Source organism: Aspergillus versicolor (genome assembly GCF_001890125.1).
Source record: "Aspergillus versicolor CBS 583.65 unplaced genomic scaffold ASPVEscaffold_8, whole genome shotgun sequence".
Classification (NCBI taxonomy): domain Eukaryota; kingdom Fungi; phylum Ascomycota; class Eurotiomycetes; order Eurotiales; family Aspergillaceae; genus Aspergillus; species Aspergillus versicolor.
Window position 1 is genome coordinate 897954 of NW_024467531.1, and position 25181 is coordinate 923134.

The 25181-nt window shown below is 48.5% G+C and overlaps 12 protein-coding genes across 12 annotated transcripts; 3 read left to right on the forward strand and 9 right to left on the reverse strand.

Moving 5' to 3' along the window:
• Positions 1-549: 549 nt before the first annotated feature.
• ASPVEDRAFT_44461 (40S ribosomal protein eS30) lies at positions 550-1252 on the reverse strand. The gene is made up of 3 exons (XM_040813051.1): positions 1069-1252; positions 765-869; positions 550-630 (listed from the first exon to the last, which is right to left on the reverse strand). The coding sequence occupies exons 1-3, from the start codon at positions 1126-1128 to the stop codon at positions 607-609; spliced, it is 189 nt and encodes a 62-aa protein (XP_040670691.1). The 5' UTR covers positions 1129-1252; the 3' UTR covers positions 550-606.
• An 849-nt stretch (positions 1253-2101) lies between these two features.
• ASPVEDRAFT_137481 (60S ribosomal protein eL24) lies at positions 2102-2930 on the reverse strand (the record flags this gene model as incomplete). Its single annotated transcript, XM_040807396.1, has 3 exons — positions 2102-2389; positions 2584-2727; positions 2880-2930. 3 exons carry the CDS (start codon positions 2928-2930, stop codon positions 2102-2104), a joined length of 483 nt encoding a protein of 160 aa, XP_040670692.1.
• A 541-nt stretch (positions 2931-3471) lies between these two features.
• Positions 3472-4784, reverse strand: ASPVEDRAFT_54995 (uncharacterized protein; the record flags this gene model as incomplete). The annotated part of the gene is made up of 6 exons (XM_040815004.1): positions 3472-3516; positions 3588-3802; positions 3845-3971; positions 4026-4129; positions 4188-4603; positions 4732-4784. 6 exons carry the CDS (start codon positions 4782-4784, stop codon positions 3472-3474), a joined length of 960 nt encoding a protein of 319 aa, XP_040670693.1.
• An 805-nt stretch (positions 4785-5589) lies between these two features.
• On the reverse strand, positions 5590-6154 carry ASPVEDRAFT_137410 (E2 ubiquitin-conjugating protein UBC13; the record flags this gene model as incomplete). Its single annotated transcript, XM_040807389.1, has 3 exons — positions 5590-5765; positions 5821-6041; positions 6102-6154. 3 exons carry the CDS (start codon positions 6152-6154, stop codon positions 5590-5592), a joined length of 450 nt encoding a protein of 149 aa, XP_040670694.1.
• A 375-nt stretch (positions 6155-6529) lies between these two features.
• ASPVEDRAFT_153239 (Mtc5p) lies at positions 6530-11505 on the forward strand. Its single transcript, XM_040808344.1, has 2 exons — positions 6530-6629; positions 6690-11505. Exon 2 carries the CDS (start codon positions 6922-6924, stop codon positions 11236-11238), a length of 4317 nt encoding a protein of 1438 aa, XP_040670695.1. The 5' UTR covers positions 6530-6629; positions 6690-6921; the 3' UTR covers positions 11239-11505.
• On the reverse strand, positions 11316-12349 carry ASPVEDRAFT_822685 (putative alanine--tRNA ligase). Its single transcript, XM_040817172.1, has 2 exons — positions 12297-12349; positions 11316-12242 (listed from the first exon to the last, which is right to left on the reverse strand). The coding sequence occupies exons 1-2, from the start codon at positions 12297-12299 to the stop codon at positions 11394-11396; spliced, it is 852 nt and encodes a 283-aa protein (XP_040670696.1). The 5' UTR covers positions 12300-12349; the 3' UTR covers positions 11316-11393.
• Positions 12350-12742: 393 nt separating this feature from the next.
• Positions 12743-14853, reverse strand: ASPVEDRAFT_137641 (putative MFS drug efflux pump; the record flags this gene model as incomplete). Its single annotated transcript, XM_040807412.1, has 7 exons — positions 12743-13156; positions 13217-13347; positions 13401-13773; positions 13837-14216; positions 14275-14431; positions 14502-14639; positions 14704-14853. 7 exons carry the CDS (start codon positions 14851-14853, stop codon positions 12743-12745), a joined length of 1743 nt encoding a protein of 580 aa, XP_040670697.1.
• Positions 14854-15760: 907 nt separating this feature from the next.
• Positions 15761-16724, reverse strand: ASPVEDRAFT_136612 (PaaI family thioesterase; the record flags this gene model as incomplete). Its single annotated transcript, XM_040807310.1, has 2 exons — positions 15761-16138; positions 16305-16724. The coding sequence occupies 2 exons, from the start codon at positions 16722-16724 to the stop codon at positions 15761-15763; spliced, it is 798 nt and encodes a 265-aa protein (XP_040670698.1).
• A 434-nt stretch (positions 16725-17158) lies between these two features.
• Positions 17159-19022, reverse strand: ASPVEDRAFT_86308 (ubiquitin-specific protease UBP6; the record flags this gene model as incomplete). The annotated part of the gene is made up of 3 exons (XM_040817822.1): positions 17159-17220; positions 17309-18940; positions 19007-19022. The coding sequence occupies 3 exons, from the start codon at positions 19020-19022 to the stop codon at positions 17159-17161; spliced, it is 1710 nt and encodes a 569-aa protein (XP_040670699.1).
• Positions 19023-19214: 192 nt separating this feature from the next.
• ASPVEDRAFT_197850 (actin-related protein 2/3 complex subunit 4 family protein) lies at positions 19215-20239 on the forward strand. Its single transcript, XM_040809243.1, has 5 exons — positions 19215-19400; positions 19452-19701; positions 19758-19834; positions 19888-20013; positions 20072-20239. Exons 1-5 carry the CDS (start codon positions 19398-19400, stop codon positions 20132-20134), a joined length of 519 nt encoding a protein of 172 aa, XP_040670700.1. The 5' UTR covers positions 19215-19397; the 3' UTR covers positions 20135-20239.
• Positions 20240-21248: 1009 nt separating this feature from the next.
• ASPVEDRAFT_893020 (uncharacterized protein) lies at positions 21249-23293 on the forward strand (the record flags this gene model as incomplete). The annotated part of the gene is made up of 5 exons (XM_040818571.1): positions 21249-21707; positions 21756-22172; positions 22237-22299; positions 22399-22686; positions 22763-23293. The coding sequence occupies 5 exons, from the start codon at positions 21249-21251 to the stop codon at positions 23291-23293; spliced, it is 1758 nt and encodes a 585-aa protein (XP_040670701.1).
• A 457-nt stretch (positions 23294-23750) lies between these two features.
• On the reverse strand, positions 23751-24957 carry ASPVEDRAFT_31360 (tRNA wybutosine-synthesizing 3 family protein; the record flags this gene model as incomplete). Its single annotated transcript, XM_040810463.1, has 2 exons — positions 23751-24281; positions 24475-24957. The coding sequence occupies 2 exons, from the start codon at positions 24955-24957 to the stop codon at positions 23751-23753; spliced, it is 1014 nt and encodes a 337-aa protein (XP_040670702.1).
• Between the last annotated feature and the right edge of the window lie 224 nt (positions 24958-25181).

Genomic DNA, 25181 nt, shown 5'->3' on the forward strand with positions numbered 1-25181 from the left:
GAGTTCATTTATGCTAGCGTCTATCCACCCCTTAAGTCCAAGCCGTTTCTTCTCTTAGGTAGAGACGATCAGAGTCGAAGCTTAGACTGTAGTGTTGAATTTAGAACATTACCTGAGTGCCGATTGCTGGGCATTTAGCAACAAAGCCCGATTACGCAACTACGGTAAAAGGAGAGAATATGAAGCATATTCTGAAGGTATCAGGTTGCGGTCGCAGAATGCACCAGCCTTTCCCATAAGAGCATGAAGCTCACGAAGGCCAGAGCAGCGATCAACAGTCAACGGACAAGAATCAAATTCAATTCCCAGTAACGAAGTCGAAGTTCCCATTTGATGATGATGAAGATACTAAGCCCATAACTAGCCATGCATGAAAAGAAAACATCCGCAAACCATCCCCGTAACCAAGCCCAAGTCCGGCTCCTTTTCTGGATCGAAATCTCGAGTCTTCCGCGTCGGCGTTGATAGATTCCTTTCTGACTAGGTAGAGAACGGGTATTAACCGCCCAGGCCGCGTATTATTGTGCTTTTCTTCTTTTCGTTCGTGGTCGTCATCGTCATTTCCCCGCGGCGATTACCAGGTTCCTCCTTTCGCTAGGGTATCGTCTAGTTGCCGGGGTTGGGGTTCATCTGTCGCAAGGTTGTAAGTTAGCAACTTTATCCCAGAATTCCACGCCCACATGAGGAACCGTCTCGAGAAAACTGGCTGTATTTCCGATTTTCCAAGATTCCCCATATTCCCGTGAGTATCAGTATAAACGTACCTTCCGCTTGCCACCGGTCATGGTAACGTTGACGAAACGACGAGTGTACTTCAGACGCTTCATGGCGCGGCCCTTAGGGAGCTTCTTCTTCTCCTGGGGCTCGACCTATATTATCAAAGAGAGCTCATCAGCCTACCATTCCCAAAGTACTTCTTGCAGTTTCCATCACAAAAAACCACCTCCTGAATCGAGAAACATCCGGAACGAGCAGAGCCCTCCCCTAAAAACTTTTCCCCGATCGCGCTCGTCCCAGAATCTTCCCTTCCCAGCACGAACAATATGGAAAGATAGAAGGAGAACTGACCTTAGGAGTGGCAGACTTAACCTTACCCGCACGGGCGAGAGATCCGTGAACCTTACCCATGGCTGCTGGTGATGTAGAACTTGTCGGATCGAAATGGGAAAGTTGAAAAGTCGAGGTGGGAACTTGTGTTAAAGGGGGGTTGATTGAGTCACCACTATGCTGGACTTCTGTGGGCGAATCGCGCTAGTGCTGACCTGTAAGCGAGATGGCAAAATTCGGAAGGGCGGGAACCGGGGGTGACTCAGCGATTATGCTGCTGCCTGAGGCAATAACGGCTGGAAACATGAATATCTCTGCTACTGTTCTTTTCAAGCAGTTATTGATGACGGAGAGTAATGGACGTGCAATTATTCTTTAGTTGCTGTATTTAACTTAATAAGGAGGTATCACACTCTTCCTGGTGCTCTGTTATCTCTTGTTTGTCCTTCCCTGCAAATAGTATATATGCCAAATCGGGTTAGGATAGGTTTGAGCCCTACTAGTATGGCAGGGCTCGATTTCGAGGCTCCGAGTCTTGGATCTACGGCTGTGGAACTTGGTGACATCTTTCGTGGATGAGTCAGTTTGGTTTTATGGAGAAAATGTATAGTTATGATTACTGATGATACGTGCAAAAATACGTTGCCTTAGGGAGTCAGCGACTTTTGAGTGCTAGGCCGTGTAAAGTGACGACATGAAAGTACGTCGGAACCTCGTAAGGAGCAGGACTGTTTGAATATGTAATGTTTGATTGGGCGTATGCCCTGAAAAACAAGGTCATGTAGGAATTTACACTAGAGCGACGTATATCAGGGATCTATCATCTCACATCCATTTCCCAGTTATGAAATCGATGGCGTGCGAATGATAGAGCTTATCTGAATGTCGTTGAATCCGCAAGAAACCGTCTTGTACGCCGATAGTTTTGTGAAACATTTCATTTTGGGTGATAGGGAAAACACATATTCCAGCTCCAGTAACCTCCCAAATTCCGTCCATGAAGTGCTTGCCTTCCGCGCCTCCCAATCCCAAGCCAGACCGTTATATCTTTTCCTTAACGAGACTTGGCAGCGACCTTGGGGGCGGAACCCTTGGCGCCCTGCTTGCTCTGGATGCGCTGAGCAGCACCCTTGCCAGCAGAGGCGGCGGACTTAGCCTTCTCGGCCTTCTTCTTGCTCTCGGCAGCAGCCTTCTTCTCCTTGGCGTCCTTGATGGCCTGCTGGCGGGCAGCGGCACGGGCCTCGGGGCGCTGAGAACGGCGCTCCTTGATCACGTCGAGGGAGGCACCGACGATGCCGCGCTGGTGCTTGACGGCACGGCGGGTACGCTTCTTAGCAACTTCCTGTTCACATTGAATCATCCGTCAGCTTTTTGTGATCCATTCCGCGAGTGTTATCCCCCAATTCCATTGTAGCGGTTCCAAGTTTCACATTCCACCCCCATATCGCGAGGGGCAAACCCAACCCGCTTCCTCAAAACAATATTCCCCAATAACTCGAATTCAACCCAGTGATAAAAGGAAAAGGCGGTACCGACCTCAGAGATACCCTTCTTGTGCTGGCGACGGAAGAGAACAGTCCAAGCTATCCGGCGAGGGTTCTTGCGCTGGAGGAAAAGGGATTCGGACTTTCCATTCTGGAAGCGGAAGATCTTGCTGTCGCCACGGACGAACAGCTTACCCTGTTTCAAGAAAAGCCAATCTGTCAACAAATACCCTTATATGTAAAATTTGCATTGGCGATGGTTTTGATCGATCGTGCAGCCTGTAAAGGCCTTCGGTCGGGACGAGGGATTTCATCGAACGTGTTGTTTGGCGGAGGGACAAAACGCACCTTTCCGGGGTAGATCTTTTGACCGCTGAAAGAATCGTCGTAGGTACGCATCTTGAACGTTAGAGATGCGCGACCGGTTGGGACGAGATGTTGTCGATTGGCGTTGGGTGGTTGAGTCGAATCGGTCTCTTCGGCGGCGTGCTTCGCGAGACTGGCACAATTCTGAGGTGGTGCGGTGTGGAGCTCGCTAAGCGCACACGTGACCACGCTCTGCCCTTGACCCCTTCGACGGGGGACTATACAAACCTATACGGAACATGTATTCTACGACATTGAGGTTTTACTACGAATTGGCAGTTTCAGTGCTATTAATGTGGTCTCATATTCACTCTCAGCGTTAATTCCTTTTTTATTTGTCTTTTTTTCCGTATTTCTCACATGTCGTGGATACTTTTTTGTTGAGACCTTTCATCGGCGCATTAAACCCTCCCAATTTAATTGCATCGTCCTCACAATCTGGGACCTGCATACCAATTCCTGGCTTGTATTATCAAAACCATTACCGGTAAACCCAGATATCAGATATTCTGGCGTACCAAATGTCCCTCTTAGAAGCACCCACCGAGATATAATCCCGCGATTTATGCCATGATCAATCGTGCCAATCACAGGAAGCCCAGGGATCCGGCTTGCACTCCTGTACCCGCGGGCATGCTTCATTAGCGATACTGTACCAATGTTTTGCTATTGATGATTGTCTGTTTTTACCTTGCACTGAATATCCCGACATATCTCGCTTGGGCACACGCCGGAGCAGCTAGCGCATACGTATCGCCCACACCCATCGGGGGGCGTACACTGTGCAAAAGTACTGACATCTTTAGCGTGGGTACCAAGATGTTCGATTATCTTCCCAAGACGCTTTGCTTGGTGAACCTGATCTGGATCCAAGCTTTCGTCGGCGGCTTTCTGCGCCATTTCTTCTTTAACACAGCAGGTCGTGTTACAGATAGGGCAGGACTTGCGGCAGTCGACACACCAGAGGTTTCTATGATCCCAGGCCCTGGATTCGTTTGGTCTGCGAGGGGCTTTCATGTCGCTTGCAGGAATGTCACGGACTTGGGTTCCAGTTATACCGCGGAGGTAGGTGAGCTTTTGTTTTGTCAGTATGTGATTCTTGTTCTATCTTGTAAGGTATATCCTCACCAGTTCCTCGGCCGATGCTTTGCCGATCTCAGGTTCACATTCTGGCTCCTTGTTAGACATTGCGATTTGAGCCTCGCAGTAATCCAAGTCGAATTGCATGTAATCTGTGATAGGTAAAGTTAGCCCGCTTGCGCGGAAGACGAGGGTGCTGTTGAACTTCACCACCAGGCGACCTGAGGAACTTAAGACTTAAGGCGCCACCAGAGTCCTTTCTCTTCGAGGATCCTTTGTTTTTCTTCTTCTTTCTCTTTGAGTTCTGTGTGACTGTCGAAGTTGAGACGGTGCTGATTCCTGTTGACCCTGTGTCCTGTGTTGTGACGGACCAAGCTCGCGTGTCGTTATTGGACGACGATATCGATTTCCAGCTTTGCCTATCGGTCTCAGTAGATGAACTCGAAGCTGTGGTCAAAGCTTGAAGGCGTCTTCGGATGGATGTGCCTCCGGGCGAGTCTGTTTCGACGTGATTGCCTTCTTCAAGTTCTTGAGTAGCATCAACCAATGGACTGCGTAGCTCAGACAGATCAAAGGGCTTGGTATTTTCAATGTGAAAAGAGGCCTCAATATCCTTGGTGTTATCACTACAGTAATGGTTGGTGTGAATGTCTGTGAGCTGTTCAACTCCACCACTACTGTTATTGTAACTGTTAGCAAAATCAAATTGGATAATCCATACTCCTAAGAGCTGTTAGAGGACAGTGTTTAGCACCTGGTGAGCCTTTTCCGACTGGACAGTTTCTTATTTCTTGTTTTACTTGGCATGTTGTTGTTGTTGTGAAGCTGTTGTGGTGAAGTCGCGTTTGAGACGCAGGTTGTGTCCTTGAGCCGTGCAAGAAGAACTTTCAGGCCAAACCCGGATTCATGTAGAAAACACAATTCTAGTAATAATCATAATGAAGGATTTATACCAGGTTCATGCTATTACTCATGTGTTCCAAAGCTGTAGAGTATTTGAGCTTGTTTCACGGGTTTACTCAAAACTAAGTACAGAGCATTGTCTCCTTTATTACAGAGCCAGGCGCACAAATGGATTGTAAGTCAAGAAGTCTAGAGTAGCTTCTGTATTTTCTAGAAAAAAAGAACAGAAAAGAAAAGGTCTTCAGGTTACTCTTGCAGGGAAAATCAGTTCAGACCAACGCTAACTAGGGGCGAACGACTACCGCTGGAGGTAATTAGAACCAAATTCTAAACGCACATACGAGTACAAAACAGGGTTAGAAGTCAATAGTTCTATTGAATGGGGATCTAAAATGATTCTCAGGTAGTAATTCATGGCTCCAAGTAGTGCAGGTGGCTCAAGGTATAGCATGTCTGGAAGATCAGAAATGAGTAGCTGCCCTTTCGCCGTACATCAGCGTAGGGGGTATAACGAACCAGAACTGGGATGGAATGCAAATGTATTAGCGAGACGCGGACTCCTTCCATCCATCGGAGAAATAGGGCTAAATTTTAGAATAATTTTGACCTGACAGATCGATGCGAGTATGGCCAAAGTCGCATGTTTTACTCATGGTCTCATCACGGTGTCGTCGATCGTCATTCACACAGCAACTGAAATAAAGGATTTCTAAGTCATCGCGTGGGTAATGGTCCACTCCTTCGCGGTCTTAATAGCCGCCGCTTCATCCTCTTTCCATCGCTGGGCAACATCGTTTGCAAGGGGGTCATCAGGATTCGGAGCTCCCAACAAAATCTGGATCGATAGCAGAATGGTACGGATTTGGAGAGCCGGGGACCAGTTACCTAGTCAATCATTAGTCCATGCATTTGAGTAAAGTAAGCCCCGCGAAGAACATACTCTTCAAAACATCCAGGCAGATTCGCCCAAGACGATCAATGTTGGGGTGGTAGATTTTGGTCAGGAATCGGATCTTGGGAGGAGTCATCGGGTAATCCTCAGGCAAGAATAACTCGAGGCGGAATATTCCTCCTTCGTATGGCGACGCCGCTGGACCGTGGATTGTGACATCGAAATAGCGCAGGTTGTCTTCGTGAGGTACGGCGGTAATACCGGGGACTCTTGAAGGGGATAAATTAGTATCGTAGGCCCAGGTTTTGAAACCGGCTTCGTCAACTTACGGTTCCGCCAGGAGGCGTTCTGTCTCCTTCACGATTCTCTTTGGCAAGGCCATCTTGTACTGCGGCTTGTTCTCCGAGGGTCAAGGGTATGCGCGGGGTTCCGGGTTTCGAGATTTCTCCCCTCGTCCCAGTTCAAGAATCTGGTTATCTCAGAGTGTATGGGGAGGCAAGTGGAATTCAGCCACAGAAAAACTCCAAGTCGGTCCGCGAACGGGGAGCAAAACAGGTGAACTTAATGGGAATAGAACTTATCGCAAAAAGATTGGGCGACGACGTAACCGGCGGAATGTCAGAGGGGCTCTGCACTTATAGATTTCTCGGCCTCCGTAATTAGCCCGGCGGACCATTCGGACCATGGGCGAATCCTTGGCGCCGTTAGCTTCGTAGCTCCGAACTGGGGTTGATCTAAGACGACGGGATTATCAGTCCCCGTCCGTGCTTGCTCCGACCTTCGCGGAAACCGATGCCTGAGTCTCTTTTCAGTGCACTCAACCTTTTCGCGAGTGTCACTCGTCTCGCCACTTATATGTAAGCACTGTGTCGTGACTACCTGGGATTTCATGTACTTACGAATATTGTTGAACCTAGATACACCCATCCCGAACTAGTTCCCCACGCCGTGCGCGTCATGAATACGATCAGCTCTTAAGCTGTCCCGGCTACTCTGACCCCAGCGTTAACAGCCGTGCTCTATCGAGATGAAGGAGGCTACAGCTACTTGCAATCCTTACAATCAATGTGTCCATCGATATCTCGAAAATCGCCCTGGTAGCAGATCATAGACGGGGCCGTTTGACGACCGGCCGCCGCTAACGCCAAAATGTCCGACTCCAACGAACCAAGGCCGTTGACTTCAGCGTTCGAAAGTCCAACATATGGAGAGGACAGCTCTTTTCACGTGGATCAGCCTGTTGGATCTATGTCCATATCGCCTTGTGGTCGAGACGTCGTATTAGCATCTAAGGAAGGACTTCACATAATTGACCTGGATTCGCCTTACTCACCCCCTCGTTATCTCCCTCATCATACACCTTGGGAAGTTGCAGATGTTCAATGGTCCCCATTTGCTGCTCGAGACTATTGGGTGGTGAGTACATCAAATCAGAAGGCGTTGGTATGGAATCTAGCAATGCAGAGTTATCAGAACTCTATTGAACATGTTTTGCATGCTCACACGCGCGCCATTACTGATATCAACTTCTCCGCACATCACCCAGATGTCCTTGCAACCTGTGCGGTCGATAGCTTTGTTCATTGTTGGGACCTTCGCGATACCTCCCGACCAGCTATCTCATTCTCGGATTGGTTTGCAGGCGCCACTCAGGTGAAATGGAATCGACAGGATCCCAATGTAATTGCGAGCTCTCATGATAAATTTCTTCGTATCTGGGATAAGCGTATGGGAGCTTACCCGATCCGGTCTATCCAAGCTCACGGTACCAAGATCTACGGGGTTGACTGGAATAGGGTTCGACCCGGGGCTTTGGCAACCTGCTCTTTGGATAAAACAATCAAGTTCTGGGATTATACCGTTGAGGATGACGTGCCGGAAAAGGTGATCCAGACGCCATTCCCTGTTTGGCGTGCCAGAAATACGCCTTTTGGATGGGGTGTTCTGGCCATGCCTCAAAGAGGCAACAGCGATCTTCATCTTTACAGTCGCAGGGCAATAGATGGGGCCGATCCTGACAGCCCGCTTCCTCCTGTACATAGCTTTCCCGGCCACAAAGGACAGGTTAAAGAGTTTCTTTGGAGGGCGCGTGGAGAAGTTACTGATGGAATCGATCACAGAGAATTCCAGCTAGTATCTTGGGGGACTGATAAGGAACTCCGCTTGCACCGTGTTGATCCTGACGTTCTTGAAAAAGTCGGTTACGAGAACGGGAAATCCTTCATGTCCAACCTAAATATCACCCGGAGAGGAGCGGTCTACAGAAGCTTCCGAGAGGAAAATGTCGGCTTAGAATACGAGGAAAATGGCCTTTTATCACCGTCTTTCGAGCCCCCTGTACCCCCATCCTCGCGCGCCGGTATGAATACCATATCAGTTCCATACGCTCCTGCATGGCCACAAGGAGGAAACGCCAACTCGAGAGTCGGAATGCAAAATAGATCTGGCCAGCGGGCCGACACAAACCCAATTGCCTGGATGAGGGGCGTGAAAATATCAGGATGGGATATCGAAACCCTTGGGGATGAAATTACCCATGTCGGCGAGAAATTCACGAAAGTGGCCTTCGAGTCGGTTGATGTGAGACGACGAAAGGCTACAATATCTTTACATGGTCCTTGGGGTGCTGACAGTGCGTCCCTCTTCATCCGAGTGGACATCAAATTCCCGCCGGATTACCCTAGGGACGCCGTGCCCACTTTCAATGTTCAGAAGACTACCGCTGTTAGTGATCAGCTCGCCAGCAAGATTGTTGCAGAGCTGCAGACTATCTCTGAGACCTATTTATCTTACAAGCGAGGCTGTCTTGAGGGGGTCGTTCGGTACCTTTTAGGTGAAAGCAGCCTCGAAGAAAGTATCGCGTGGATCCTGGGGGAAACAGCTGAGACTTTGAAATCACCGACGAATGACCATGTCGGGGGCGACGAGTCCAGTGACGAGGACGAAGTTGGCTTATCACAAAGTCAAGAGTTAGCAATGAGCTCCGAGTTGATTCGGCCTGTCAATGCGAACGTGATGGTCCCAAGAGCGAGGGAATGTGGAGCAGTTTGGGCCAAGGACGGCCGTTTGGTGTGCTTCTTCCCAACGAAGAAGGATAAGTCAGCATACTCTCTTGAAAACCTAGGGTTTAAAGAGATGACGAGACTGTCAAGAACTGACAATCTTTTCGAACGTTTTGGACGTTTTGATACTAGTTCTCCGGGGCCCCGGATAACAGGTACAATCGCCAGTACTGACGACGGTGCATCTGAGTATTCCGATGATTCCGAAGCCGAAACTTCTAGTTCTTCTGGGTCTTCTGGTATTCTATCTGGGCTTCAACATCGGTTCCCAACGCCTCAGACATGGCGTAGTGCTGGAAGTCTTGGGTTCTATCGACCTCGCTCGACGGACAATTCCCAGAGGTCAACCATCGGCGGCATGACCTCCCGATCTTCTGACGCACCACAGAATGTAATTTCTATACATGACTTGAATGGTATACTACCAGCCAAGCGGGAACTGGGTAGTGAGTACCGTATATGTGGAAAGGTCGTTGATGTGTGTGCTCATAACGCAGCGGTTGCCCTCAACCATGGCTACTATGAGCTAGCTCGTATTTGGGGTTTGGTTAAACTCATACTGCATCAAAGAAGATCATTGCGATCAACTCCTATTCTGAAAAATGCAGGCAAAGGATCACACATCCTACGAAAAGATAGCGCAATAGATATAAGATCCGATGCTCTCCATCCCGATCAATCCTCTCGAAATACATCGGGCGTCGTTCAATGGGGGGACCATCCCTTTGGTGGTTATTGGCTCATTCCCGCACTTTTCGCATACTTTGAACGAATTGGCGATATACAGATGGTTGCGATGCTTTCCTGCGTTCTGTACGAACCCGATTTCAAAGAAGCCCCGTCCGAAGGAGAAATGTCACCAAAACGCGCAGGTCATAATTCCTTTTCTCTAGATTTCCATAACTCTCCCAGTACCGAGACGAACAAGTCGCAAGCGGTAACACCGCCCAAGTCCACGCCAAAGGAGAGTCATACCACGCCTGGTACGCAAAGCTCTGGACGGTCATCATCAGAGTTGTGGCGCCCAGGTACTACTCCACCCTATTCGGCAGGCACAACACCCCCTTTACTTTCTCGTGCAAGTGGGTTAGGTGTTGAGAGAAGGGCAGTTACCCAGAACCCGTCATTGGCTGCTTCGCCAGACCAACAATCACAGCCACGAACCGGCACTGGCTTCGGATCTGCTCTTGCATCTTCTCTTTCTCGATCCTTCACGTTCGGGCCGTCTTCGGCATCGCCTCCCGCAAGTGACCTTCTTAGGAGAAAACAAGCCCAAAATGAGAATGCTCGTGCGCTCGGAGGACCTGGGGCATGGACCCCTAGTAGTTCTAGAGCTAAGGCTGCATTTGTAAAACCTGATCATTTTACAACAACCTCCTCACAGACCCAGTCGGATGCGGAAAGCGAAAGATTAAGTCCGAAACCAACAAAGAAAATCAGGGTTACCTTCAAAAATAAAGGTACTTTTGACAGCCATAGCACGATGCACAACTTGTTCCTTGATCCAAAAAAGGATCAACTATATCGATCATACCGCATAGCCTATGCTCATCTGTTGTCGATATGGGGACTGCCCGTACAACGGAGCGAGATGCTGAAAATAGGCGATATCATAAAGCACCCGGATGACACCGGCGCCCATCACGGAGATTCTACTAACCTTGATGACTCCTTTTCACTTTCCGGTTTTGTTCGCAAGAGTTCGCCCAGTACCTCAGCAAACGAGGATAGCAATGGTCTAGGGATCCAGCGACATTGCATTAGCTGTGGTGTTCAACAGTTATCCATCTTCGCCATTCAGGATGCCGTGGATTCTGCAGTGGCGGGCGCTAACGGCCAAGCCAAGGGGATCGCAACATCCATAATATGTCCCAATTGCAAGCCGAAACGACCGCTGCCGCTCAAACTATCTTGCGCTATATGCCGTGAAGTGGTTGAGGGAATGCTCACACCTTGTCTCGGTTGCGGCCATGTCTGTTGTTTTAGTTGCTGCCGCGAGTGGCTCTCGGTCATTTTGCCAGATGTGCGCCACGCCGACAATAGCGATGGGGACACGGACACGCAGTTTTGCCCCACAGGTTGCGGCTGTAAATGCGCAGATCACACCATGACCGATATACCGGCACCATGGAGCCATCCGCCGTCTCCGAGCCTCGAAGGCGAGAACAGACCTCAAACAAGACGTTCAGAAGGTTCAGGCTCCATTGACAGTCTGGTCAACCCCAGCCACCCGGAGGATGACCTAGATCATTGGGGAGCATCACCGTTTGCCTCTCTCGCCAGGGGTCTCGGTGGGGGGCTTAGTCGAGGCCTACGCGGAAAGGAGGACAAACGGAAACCGAAAAACCCTGGGAACTATACATTCGTTCCCAAGAGGTCATCTATGAACCAGGTCCTAAGTTAATACTGAAGGATGATAATATTGTTATATTAGACGAACATATACCCTATTGCTGCGTTAATGAGATGTCTTTCACGTTATATACTATAAATCCCAAAATCCTCAACTGCACTAACCTAATCTCCATCAACGTCACCCAGTGGTCTAGCTATACACCTCTATACCTCTCCCCAAGAAACAGGCACCTCATATGAAACTTTACTGATTCCCTTCTGCCTACTAATCTTCCTAATCGTAATCTCCCCGGTTAACCCCGTAGATTCCACATGCGTACCCCCACATGGATTCGCATCAACATCACCAATCTCAGCAATCCGCACCCTCCCCATCCCACCCACCTCTCTCCCCTCTACCATATCAAGCTCGTCCTTTCTCCTCTCAACCTCGTCATCATCCCACCAGGAGATTCGAACGGGAAGTTGCTCTCGAACCAGCTCATCCACTTTCGCCTGGATCACGGGCTTATGCTCGTTATAAAGCAGCCCTTCGAACTCCATGCAAGCTTCTCCAGGAAAATGATTCGCTTTGACTTTCCTGCGATCTCCCAATATTGGTTGTAGGAGACGCATGGCGAGGCCGATTATGTGTCCTGCTGTGTGTAAACGGGAGTGGTAGTTCCGCTTTACACGGTCTATTTGTATTGAAACGGGCTGGTCAATTGCAATGCCGCTAGGAACTGATGTGGAAGGTGGCGAGAACCGCCCAAAATGGAGAATAGACCCATCGCTGGTTTTTCGGACAAGCAGGACTTCGAAAAGGAAGCTGCCGTCGCTGTCTTGGTTCTCCGAGTTTTCGGGTGTTATCTTCCCTATATCGCTTGCTTGGCCCCCACCCTGTGGGTAAAAGACTGTTTGCTTTGTGATGATGGCAAATGTCTCCTCTAGTGGAATTTTCTTTGCGAGGAGTTTCTCGTCATCGCTTAGACCTGACAGTGGTCGGTAGGAAGTGATCTGAGTGTTTGATGTGTGGAGAGAAGCATCGTCTAGATAGAGGGCTTCAGTGGGTCCCTGTGATGAATATTAGGAGATATTTGGACGAATCTGGATATTTGAAGTACATACCATTTTTTATTTATTTTCCTCTAAACTGTAAGAGGAACTCGGTTTTCCTTGAGGAGATGATTCTTTTATGGCTGGATCTTGTGTTCGTCTTGGATATAGGCAACTAATATGTCGGGTTCGCTTCCGCGCACTATTTTAGGAAGTGGAGAATTAAGGGACCATCGACGACGAATTATTATTTCCATGTGGTAGATACTACCTTAACTGTATATGCATGGGTGGAAAGACTACAAATACAAAGAAACAAAATGTCAAGGGGAGTCATGGGCATAGTTTAGTTATCATTCTCCCCTCCACTGATCAAGTTTCTAGCATATCTTTACCACAGTCCCTGAATATATACATATATATATACCCTAGTAGAGGTGTCTAAGAAAAGAATACAGCGAGCCTCTTTGCAGTTCTTTGAACATAAGTGTAACCAAGAAACCCCCAAAATAGCCTGGTTAGTGTATCATCACGGCAACATGATCGTCCATGTACTTTGCAATATTTCCAAGGAAACACGCAGCAAGAATTGAGATACCTCCGAAAGCAATACTAACATAGTAAACCCACTTGTAGCTGTCCGCGTAGGCCATCTGTCCAGCAGCCACAACGGCATCATAGGCCGCCTGGTTTCCTGCAATTCCCGGGATATCATGTAATCTTTCCAAGAGGGAGGCGCCAGTGAGTTCGATCGCTTCGGTGATCAGGGCAACGTCTGTGATATTCAGCTGGGTAGCCATGACTTCACTAATGTAGTGTTGCGAGTTGGGAACAAATTTGCTGATGAATACGTTGTAGTAAACGGTGTACCCGATACTGCCACCAACGACACGGATTGAAAGAGTGAGGGCGGAGATGGTGGCGATGAGGTCCTAAATGAAGATTTAGCTTGCAGTTGCCGTGTTCGAAAAGGAAATGGGCGTGGTGCATACATCTGGGCAGATAATAGTCGTGATAATAGAAGCAGGCACAACAATACCACCAATACCTAACCCAGCGATAACAAGGATACCCCAGAGCTTGTGCAAGTTGTCAACATCGGCAATAGCCATTGCGCCACATCCTGCGAGAGTCAGCTCATTTAATTGTTGTATTCTTGCTTCTGAGGACACGAACCTGCTGTCATAAGAACGCTGCTAATAATTAAGAGTTCCTTGTTGTGACCGCGGAGGACACTGAGCAACCATAGAACGATACAGGCACCACCCATGATTCCGAAGCCAATGGGTAGACTGCGAATGCCAACACCAAGAGGGTCATGACCGTAGACATTGAAGGCTTGCGTGGGCCAGAACATAAGTACTGAGAAAAAGTTCGCACCGGATATGAAGGTGATGACGAGCGTCAGGCCGAGTGTACGAGATTCCTGCTTCAATCGGCTGGGGAAGATAGGGTGCTTTGCGCCGTAAATTTCCCAAAAAGCGAAGCAAACTAGCAGGACCACCCCAATTACCAGAGGCGCAAGAACATGTGCACTGTCCCAATCATACTATGATCGTTCATTAACATTCAGACGATCAAGGGTAGCTGAGGGATAGATGAGAAAGCGTACCTGATATCCACCCCACTGCATGCCAGCCATGAAGAGGATTAGCCCTACGATACTGAGGAACCCGCCAACAAAGTCAACTCTGCTGATGATTTCCGCTCGACTAAGACCCTCTGAGTTTACTCGAGGTGGTGGGAAATAGAAAAGAGCGGTGATGAGCAGGCCGAGTGCGCTCCATGCTCCACAGAAAGCACCAACATGGCGCCAGCTACTCGCATCGGCGATCAATTGGGCCCATAGCACCGATGGTGCAAAGGGAGCTATCGTGAATATCAGAATAGCCACATACTTGCCCCGTTGGCGAGTTGGTGCCATCTCGGCCGTGGCAGCCAGAGCTGTCAGTTCATTCACCCCTGCGCCTGCGCCTGCAATAGCCATACCGGCTGCATTGAATTTAGTGCCTGGCCAAAACAAGTGGTAAAATATCGGTTTGAGTCATACCAATAAAGACATTCATAGTATGCGCCGTCGAGCAAATGATCATTCCGATAAGGACCAAAGCAGCCCCGATGAGAGCGACATATCGGCGTCCGATGAGATCGGAGAGGGAGCCGACGAAAGGACAGGCTCCAGCCAAGGCCAACAAATTGGCTAGCACCTATTGTTAAAATATAGTGTTAACCTTCTTGGTTTAAATTGAAACTACCAAACTGGGAAACACAACATACAAACCAGACCCATCTATCAACGCCACCAATATCGCCATAGATGATGGGCGGGATACCACCAAAAAGATAAACCGGAATCTGACTACCAGTCCAGAGGAAGGCCATGGCCACGAAGCCCATGAATCGACGGAACGTCATCTTCAGCCACAAATCAGCAAAGCTGCCCTGGATACATTGTTTTGGCTTGGCTTGTCTTTTGTACCTTGTATTCTTCGTGAGCCCCCCCAGTCTCGTCAGCAAAGGTGACGCTTTCCTCCTGATGGCTAGCATTTGGCTTCAGGTTGGTGTCTGACTGGTTCGAAGTTTTCTCGTCCACATGGGACTGAGAAGAATCCTCAGTTGTCGAAACCATTTTGCGTGACCCAAGAATAGAACCAAACGGGACGGTGAAAAATAATCAGAATAGAAAGGGGTTTGAATTGAAGCAGTATGGTGTAGAGTCCTTCGAGGCCCCACAGCTGCACGCACATATATTGAAGCGGGTTACACGGACTATAAGGAAAAACAAGCAGGCCAGCCCCTCTTTTTTGCCGCGGAGTCTGATGCTTGTATATTGGGTCCACAGTGTGGAGATGGTATCTTGGTGTGCGGATCGTGACAAGAATGAGGGAATATCGAAGTGATACTACAGGAGAGAGCTGAAACAGCCAGCCGGCTGTAACGCCTCTTTCAGCAGGCCGAGGCAAAGCTCGAAGATCTGGACTGCTTCATTGCCGACAGAAGGGAGCAACGATTGTGGTTGGAGGAGAGAGCGACCATAAAAGCCGGGGATGCGGGGATTCCAGAAACTTAGCATCATCGAAAACGTGGAGACAAGAGTCCGGGGTGGCCGCATCCAATGACGGGGGCTGCGCCGACTTTAGAGCTACCTAGGCCGTGGCTAGTCGAAGCCAAAGACCTGTCATGAAGAGGGGCCAAATCAACTCGCTTGCGTTGCTATGCTTTACGAGCTAAACGGTTCCAAGGGTCTGGGGTGTTGCCTTCGGTCAATGGGGGATTTAAACGACCCATCTAACCTATCTACAAGTATATACCGAGAGCTCACCAGTTACCTAGGTTGGAAATGAGGAGGCTCCAATGGGTCGTATTGTAGTGGAAGCCCTCTTGCAGCTACTGAGGATACCCCAAATACCTCTTCCACGGCTAGATTCGCTCTATTGGTTCCCAAACATATCCATTGAAGGGCCAGGGCTCAGAATTTCCGATGGCTGTGTTATTGTGGGCCGGTCGTCAGATACACCCAGGGTCGAAATCGAAAATTAGTACGTATCTCCTAATCTCCGCAGCTTATATCCTCGGGGAACCACAAAAAGTCCAGTGGCATCGGCACAGACGTTTCCTTTAATATCGCGCACTTCGCCTTTAATGTAAGCCTTCCGTTCTGTGCTCCGTTCTTGATCCAAGGTCGCGTGAACAGAGAAAAAGCTGTTGGAGATGGCCATGTTTCGGTAGTTGATATCCAGGTTCGCAGTGACCGCGGTACGCTCAGGCAGATTCTGAATTGCAACTCGCGCTAGGTGTTCGTCAAGTAGAGTGGCAATGGCGCCGCCATGGACAACATATGGCCATCCTTCAATACCCTTTCCGGCGAATACGACATTGATGGCTTGCTTCTCTTTATGATTCCAAAAGACTTTCTGTACGGGCCAATTAGTTAGCAAGAATGGACCAGCTTTTCGAGGCTGAGCTCTGTCCACCGGCACTTCCTCAAGTCGGTACTTCATCCAAAAGCCCGAAGCTGAGCACCCGTGAACTTGGCGGCGCATTTCTGGATAAGAGCATGGTAAAACAGAAATCACACACCTGAATTGCCAGCCTTCCGCTACCACGGAAGGGTCCAGACGTAAGCCGTTGCTCTTTATCTTCGTCCGAATAGTTACCGTAAACGTGCGCCTCGACGTAATCTGCATCCGCCCGCAGCCGCCTCACGAGAGGTAATTTGTCGAACATCTTAGCAACGTCCTCCATTAGAAGTATATCAACATCTGACCCCGGCACCGGAGGCGGGTCTAATCCTCCAAAGCTATGCCCCAAATAGGCGCCAACTGCCCCAAAGATCCCCAGGTAGGCGAACCGGCGCGGCCATTGGGAGCGTGCAGGGGTGTGTCCGTGGGCAATCGTACCAACATTCCTCGTGGTACGGAGTGACAATCGCGGTAACGGATGAAACTGAGCTGCGGCATAGCGCAGCCGGGGATGTATAGCCTGACGAACCCCGATCATGGCTGTCACATTGCACGCTGAATGTTCAATGTGTCGTCTCAACAATTTGAAAGCTTAACAGCTTATCGGCAGTCGCGGACTTCAACCGAGGCTCGGATCACGTGATGCGCCTGGGTCTATTGCCCTGTTCTGGATATTGATCTATATCGGGCACCGTACCACTTAGTATCAATGGCCCGATTAATGATTATGGAGGTGGTTAAGCAGAAACCGCAATTACGGACTTAGGTACATCTCTTTATTTACCATAGTATGCTTCTAAGTACGCCACTCTTAGAACTATTATCCGATCTGTCTCCGATTACCGCTTCTATAGAGGTATAACCATCAATGACTCCCGTCAAAAGCAATTCCGTGACATCCTTTTTATCAGATGAAATGATATCGGCTAAGTGGTATTATTGACCCAGATGTACCCGATCCAGAGCACAGCTTTACTCAGGAACCGGCAAATCAACAGCACGGTAAAGAAGGATAAGTGCCGAATGAGATTCACCTACAAAGTGTGTTAGCCACGGGTCTTCTCTATCGGATGGAAACAGTAATAGGTAGGGTACGGGCAGAAAGAAAAGAGTAACACTTACCACCTCCAGACAGAGTCTCAATCTTCGATCCCTCTACCTCGGTCACCTTGTCATCGTTGAACCACCACCACTTGTCGTCATTGTCGTCCTTACCCTCGCTCTGCTTCTTAACATACGAGGTATAATGACCGCTATCTGCACTAGCACCTTGATGCGTAATAACACCTCTCAGCTCGTACAGCCCAGTCTTGTTAGTGCCGTTATCTGCAGCCAGCTTCGGGTTGAGAAGCTCGGCCAGCTCCTTCTTAGCTGCAAGAATAGAGGCGCTCTTCTCCGCCTCGTATTCGGCATCAGTCTTGTAAGAGTCGACCATTGCCGTATCTTCATCCTTTCCGTTTTTCGCTTCCTCCTTGCGCTCTTCAGTAGCCTTTTTCTTCTGCATTGGCTCTAAGGCAGAGGGTTCCTCGCTCTTCGCCTCTTCTTCTCTTTGGTGGGAAACCTTTTGACGTTTCCGAGAGCGCTCAAAGTCAAGCTCCTCCTTTCGAATCTCCCGGACTTTATCGCGAACGGGGATCACCAGACTCTTGAGTTCGTCGGTACAGAAGTCGACCACGTCAAGCTCGGCAGGGAACGTGACTTTGCGCATGATCTTGGCTTTCTTTTGCGCATCGCGTTTCCAGAAAAATCGAACAAAATGAACCGTCAGATATTTCGGCAGCCGTGCGATGCGTGAGCGCTTCGTGTAAACAGCATCGCGGTCCAAGGTAGGAGAACGCTTTTCAATCTTTTCTTCAAGGCCTGCAAGTATACCATCATGCAAATGGTTCGTATCCTTGTCGATGTGACAGTCGAGTTTATAGAACACATCAGAACTCTCGTTGGGTTGCTCACCGACCTCCTTTGCCGCCGGTTCATCACACTCAGTGACCGACTCGAATTTTCCGCCGAGATATTTATCCACGAATGAAATCTCCGAGGCCGATTCTCCTTCACCATCTTTGACCATCAACTTTTGCCTCAACTGCGCTACGATCTGTGACCAGGCCTCCTCCGCATCTTGTTGGGCATACCCATGCCCGTTTCGATCCTGCTGAGCGAACTGGGGATAGACGTTTCGTAAGGCGTTGAGGAAGATGAGTGGTGGAAAACCTTCTTGGGTTTCTGACATCTGCTTGAACAGATCCTTTAGCGAGGAAGTGAGGTCCATGGAAGCACCCAGTCCTCCCAGACCGAAGTCGCTAAGATTGGAAAGATTGGAACCACCAGTGCTTCTTGATGGGCGATACTTCTGAAGTTCTTGGTGAAGCTCCGGAACACTCCTCAGGGTTTGCAAAGTTGAGTTGAGATAGCACGTATTCCCGAGGTTCTGTAGTCCAGCCGGGGTTGCTCCCACTGCCCTTGCAGCCTCCGCTTCCGTCATGTCCTCCAAAAACTTCACAGCTTCCTTTGGACGTGATAAGTCTCCAACACCCTGGCCTCCGGAAGGAGTGCCCATCATCATGAACGTCTGCTTCGGTTTCGCATTGAGGGACGAGAGCAAGGTATCATCTTTTAGCTGGCCTCCTTTCACCAGGATCTTCTGCCGCTCAGGCTCAACACCCGTAAGGGAATATAGTTGAAATTTGAAGGTCTCGCCGTTGGAAGATGGATCGAGCTCGACATCGTAGCGCTTTCCTTGATGCTTGACGATAACTGCGGTGTGGGATTAGCTTGGTCCTTAACCGTCGACAGCGGTATCAATGTAATTGAGAGACGGACCTGGTATAGAAGCCATTTTTATCGTCTTGGGATGTCCCGAGTGTTAATGCCGGCTCCTTTTGAAGCTTTTGTAGGGGGGTGCGTGGCGTAAATACATGGGTGATTGATTGTCAGCTTCCTTGGGAGGCGTGGGGCTATGACTGCAAACACAACAAACATCTCCAGGCGACATTGCGGGACGTTGCCCGTCCTCCGGGGCTGACCACTCAACATACTGGTCTCCTCCGCTCGCCTTCGAACAGACGCCTGAAACGGTCGAATTGATGTCCTAGAAGCTGGACTTGTGGGATTACTATTCTGTCTGAGCAAACAGTGGTGAAGTCTACACCCGTTTGCTCGCTCCTTGAACCCACCAACCCCCCGATAGTGGCATTATACGTCACCCCTCATTATGGTAGGTAATGAATGAACCAAGCGCCCCTAGCTTTCTGTCTAACGAACAAAGTCTCAATCATTGCGTCCTTATCTCCAATGCGTTCGGTCCTCGCTGACCGCCGCCCTTGCTATCTCTAACTTCGCGTCCCAAACCTCCGAGCGACATAATGTGCCTGAAATCGAAGCCGGGAGCTCCCCCGAACTTCTCCTTAACCCTCTGACGGTCTCACGAAACGAGAACGAGAAAGTCTTAATCGAACCTAGCGTGAATAGTGTGCGCGTTAGCATCCGGATAAAACAGGCGGATGAAATCGAACATAGTAAGCTTGCGCTGGCATCAAGAAGCCAGTTGATTTGTATACTAACCTTTATCCAGTTCTTGTGCATAAATTCGGCCGTTTCCTGACCCAACGTGCTGAGTCCTTTTTTATACTGCGGAGAAAGCCTGTGAAGGTATGGGTATTATAGCTTTACTTAAGACTCAATCGGGACTAACGAATGAGCAGGGCTACGACATCTCTTTCCTCATTACGAACTTCCACACGGAAGCAATGCTGAAGCACAAATTGGTTGACTTCATCCTTCAGTTCATGGAGGAGGTTGATAAGGAGATTTCTGAGATGAAGCTTTTCGTACGTTCTCTCGCCTTCCGCCCATATGTCTCTTAAACCCCGTGCTAATACTTCGCAGTTGAACGCGCGCGCTCGATTCGTTGCTGAATCTTTCCTGACACCGGTAAGTACTTTTAATTAACTTCGTCAAAAGGCATCCCCGTTCTAACTATAACGGCGCAGTTTGACTAGGTCATTCCATTTATGATACACCAAATCAGCATCCAGATCCTCAAGGTACCCCGCTTAGGTAGGTGTACAAATTGTCTGGGATGAATTGGGTTTATTCTGCCGGCTAAAGCATTGTTGATTCGCGTCTGTCCCCGGGTTTGAGGCTTCCTTGAACTAAATATCATAAATATTAACGAGAGCGAGTACTTCGTTGGAATTCAGATTCCATACTTAGTTGATTATCCGACTAGTCTACAAGATCTTGATTGAAAAATGTTTTACATTCTATACACCGTACTCACCGTGTGTTTTTGTAAAGTATCAGGAGTCTGTCTCATTTGTTTATTTCATTATCCTTGTGAGATTTTCCTTTAGAGACCGAACATCTACCAATCGATATAATTGTTGCCAAGATTCAACCTGGACTCTTTGGAGTTGACTCCAGCCACCCAAGTATGAGGCTCCTGCAGATATATGAAAATATAATAGGCTACCTAAACGTAATCTGACTGGGTACCATGTCTTGTGCTCGGCTCTTGAATTGAAACTGTATGCTCTCCATACATGTGCATGTATTCTGTCATGGCCCACCTAATCCCAATACCTGTTAAATAGGGCTTGTTCTTTATAGTTCCATGACTGGCGCTCCTTTGTCACTCTCTCAACCAAGATAATTAATCAAAGTAGGGATGCCTTTTGAATTCTGTGCTCTGAATATCTGTTTAGCTCTATGATGTTATAGGTAGTAAGCTTATAGTGCACTTTTTTATTATCTCTGGACTAGTTTATGATGGTAGTACTTGTCTTTCAACTCCTTCTAGTGCCTCAGTTCACGCAATATAGGATATAATAGTTTCAGAATCTAACCCCTCAAATAACAATTCACTCTCCTGGAGAGGATCTCGCCGACTAATCATTGTCTCGGCATGTAGGATCACCAGGCAGTTCTAAAGTGTTTCTCTCACTTTAGATCCATTCTCCTCTCGTTCCTCAACTTCGCCCTCTCCTTCTATTTCTCCACCTCACCATCCCATCACCTTCTCTCCGGGGCTCTCTAGACAGAAAATATCCTTCCTGAGTCCGACATGAATCCTTACTCACCGGCTTTCGTGCCTGGTAGCTCCAGCCAGAGGTTCGAGGACAGATTGGCCATTCTAAACAGTAACACTCCTCATCCAAACGATAGCATTTCTACTGGTTCCCAGGTCCCTGCTCTCCAGTCTTTGAACATGTCGAGTCAGGTCCTTCCTAGGCCCAACAAGAATTCCTATGGCTCACTTGCCTACTCTCAACCTTCGATGACTGCTCAACTTCCCCACCAACCCCGCCAGACCGAGATTGTATCCCCAGTGACTCGCCGTGCGACTTCTTCGCTGATACAGCAACTGAACAAACTTGAGGTTCAGGAACCATCTATGAGCGCTCAAGCCATTGCTGGATATAGGGAAAGCGTTGACAAAGCTACCAACCCGAGTGAAATGCCAATTGGTAGTCTTGTTGACTTCAGAGAGCCTCCTTCTTTTGGTGTTGTTAAGATTTCGAACGTAAGAACCTTCGTAATATCGTTTTAACCTTGACTTACTGGGACATAGATTCCCTACTCCATAACAAAGCAGGAAATACTCCAGTTTCTCGGTCGCCAGGCACGCCTAATTACTCCAGAGCAAGGCTGTCCGATCCATATCATTATGGAAAGATCCACCGCTAAGACGATGGACTGTTATGCCGAGTTTCAGACCCATGCCGACGCCAGAGAAACCGCTAATCGCATCAACCGTATCTACGAGTCTGGACGTCCGCCTCGTCTTGGTAATCGCCATGTTGATGTTGATCTGACTGACCAGAATGAGCTTTTGAAAGACTTGTTCCCGCGTGCAAAGTGCATTGTCTGGAGGGGCGGTATGCCATATCCCCAAGAAAACAGAGACCCTTATTGCTCAGGCTTTACTGGTTTCTTCACCGCGGAGGAAATAATTTTGGCCATTCGTCATGCAGAAATACCTCATCGTGTAAGCTATAAACGTCGTCCTTGGCTACTCCTATAGGGGCAATGACTTAACACAACCCTTTTAGTCTCCCTTCTGTGACAAATGTCCGCAACGCACTTACGAGTCCACTATAAGTACACTCCACAAGGTAAAAACTCCACTGTTAGCTTTATTGTTCAAGTTAATTTGTCATGGATTGAACTAATCACTTTTGTTGTCAATATAGTTTCCTTGGTACGCTCCCCAGTGTTACACGGTGCATGATCGTAATCAGTTGTTTGAGTTGGTCAACCGTCACATACAATCTCTCGTTTCTCGTATCCAGAGAGTCAATACCGTTGGCCTTGATCAGAAACTACTCAATGATCTGCTCCAGGCGGGTCTCAAATGCCCAGCTTTCAATGAGCGGCAGAAATATACTCTGTGCATCAATTCCGAGATTTCAAGCGAAATAATCAGGTTACCGGAAACTAGCAAATGGTTTCCATTTGATAGTCTTGCTAGGAAGCCTAATTTCAATGAGGACATCTATACAGTGAGAGCCCCTGCTGTTGTTAAGTCTTTTATATCAAGTACTAATTTGCTAGTACTTCATAACGCTCATTTCGCAGGGCAGCGAACACGAGTTTGAAACCATGGGATTGTCTAACACATTTCCGAAGGATGTTCCTGCCCTTCGTTCTCCCTTTGGTCAAATCTGGTTTGAATGGCCCCAGTCTGCCTCCCAAATCAGTTGGGAGACAGCTGTCCATCACGAAATGGTCATTCTCTGCACTCTGGTCTTTAATGGATGGATGAATGACGACATGAACAATCTCTTTAACGACAGAAGAGTATATGGAGAGTCATCACTATCACTCACCCCCGGTAATGGCCGTATATTGCGCCTTTCGCCCAGTGACACTGAGAGAAGCCAAATGTTGTCCCATTCTGATGCCCACGTCTCCCACTTCCGCCGCGCGAGTGAGTCTGTGGGAATAGGCGGCGTTGTCAGCTCTGGAAAGGCCAGAAACACTTGGAATCATAGGTTGCTGTTGTATCCCCCTAGTGGACATCGCCGTGGCCACCGTAACACCCAATCGTCTCCCATGTGTCTTCCGTCACCCACTACCAACCCCTGGGGGGATCTAAGTTCCGAATGATGGGGAGGTATGTGAACCACCGTCCTTGTAACTCTATTCTTTGGCTCTTTTCAGCATTTGATTCTTCTCCAGCTCATGCTGACCAACGTTCAGCATGATAGCGCAGGCCATTGAATGTTCTCCTACATCTATCGCCATGCCAACCATTATGTTTCTCCTTTGAGAATTCTTTCAGATTCGCTATATGATATGATCAAATATCACGCTATTAGACGATGTCGACAGGTCCGTGAACAAAGTCAATTGGCAACTATCAAGTCTACGATATCATAGTTATGAATTTGAATTGGAAGAATACTTGGGAATCATGAATAGTGGTTTACGTTATCGTTTTGTTATACTCGTTGGTTGCGTTCCTATGCCTGTCTCTGGAAGACAGTCTTGTCCCTTTGTGGGGTTTGAGGTTTGGTATCGGTCCGATACAATTGAAATGGCTTTTGTAGTCAGTGTTTCCTTTTTATGAGGCCTCTGTATCTAACGAATGCCATATTCCTACCTCATCTTCATGGTCTGTATTTTGGCCCATAGCGTGCGTAGCCTGACCCTCAAGAACCTTCTTCCTCATCAAACCTTCCGCCCTCTTCCTCTCCTTCCGCGTCTCTGGATCCTCCCATCCAGGTCTCGTCTTCCCCTTCGACTTTGTGCTGTTGGGGCTGCCTATAGAGAAACCATGCAAAATGGCCGTTCTGAATCGTTCCTTACGCTCCGAATTCACCGAAAAACGCTCGTTCGACATGTTAACAAGCATTCGGAGGTACTCCTCCGACACCAAACTCCGGATAACCGGTTCATCCCCTCCATCTTCACAATATCCTATGATAGATTCCAATGCAAGCCCTGCAGATCGGACGGCGACAATTGGGCTAGGTCCGCTATCGCCCTCTAAACAGCGGAGACCTTGGAGCCCGCTTTCACGGAACCCTGAACTTGATGCCGCTGAGAGAACTGGCTGGGCGTGATACAGAGTGGCAGCCATGATATGGAGGATCTGCAAGGGTCATATCAGCATAATTGTTGTTTAAGAAACGCAACACTTTATTACTGGGAGATATGGAAAAAATCAAATACTCGACACCATATAATGGTAGCCGATTGAACAATTCAGGAGGGGCGGACGGGGGGGATATGCCGTTTAAGGTCATCTAAGCAAGGAATACATAATGTCCAGAGAGTAAACTCACCAAGGGTTCGAAATGGAAGCGCACAAGACGTGGGGCGTGACCCTGGCTTTCTTCTACACCTGGCGGCTTCCCATCTCCAGGGGTCATTCCAAACGTCTCATGCAATGACTTCTCTTTGTTCTCTGAGCCATTGTCCATGTCCAGCGGTTCATGCGAGACATATAACCATTTCCCCGCTCCCTTGCCGCCGGAGGGTACGAACTTCCTCTGCTCGCTAGCTTGCGAGATCTCTTCAGGCGGATTTGGAACACGTCTCCCCTCCAAAAACACACTAATTCGACCAGCACAGCTGCTCGTCGTCACTAAACCAGGCAGAGTGTTGATATCTTGGATGAGGTCGTGAATTCCTTCATCCACAGAGCCCTTGGGTGAGAGATCTGAGTATTCTTCTGCTGGAGCTGAAAGATCAGCGAGGATCTTGTTCTTGCGAGATATGAAGACAGGTGGAATAATTTCATCCCTCGTCGGTTTTTTTTCATCCATGATCGGCTTTGCTAATATTGTGCCCCCCTTTGAAATAGGGAGCACTTGCTTAGAGAAGTATGGGACCGGTCCCTCGTTGATCAAATTGTACACCTTCCCGCAATATTTTTGCCCGAGCCAAAGAAAAAAAGGTCGACGGAACTCTAAAGGGAATACAAAGAAGATATACAAAGAGACATCAGCATAGGTATGCCTTGCAATAAGACAGTCCCACTTCAATATAC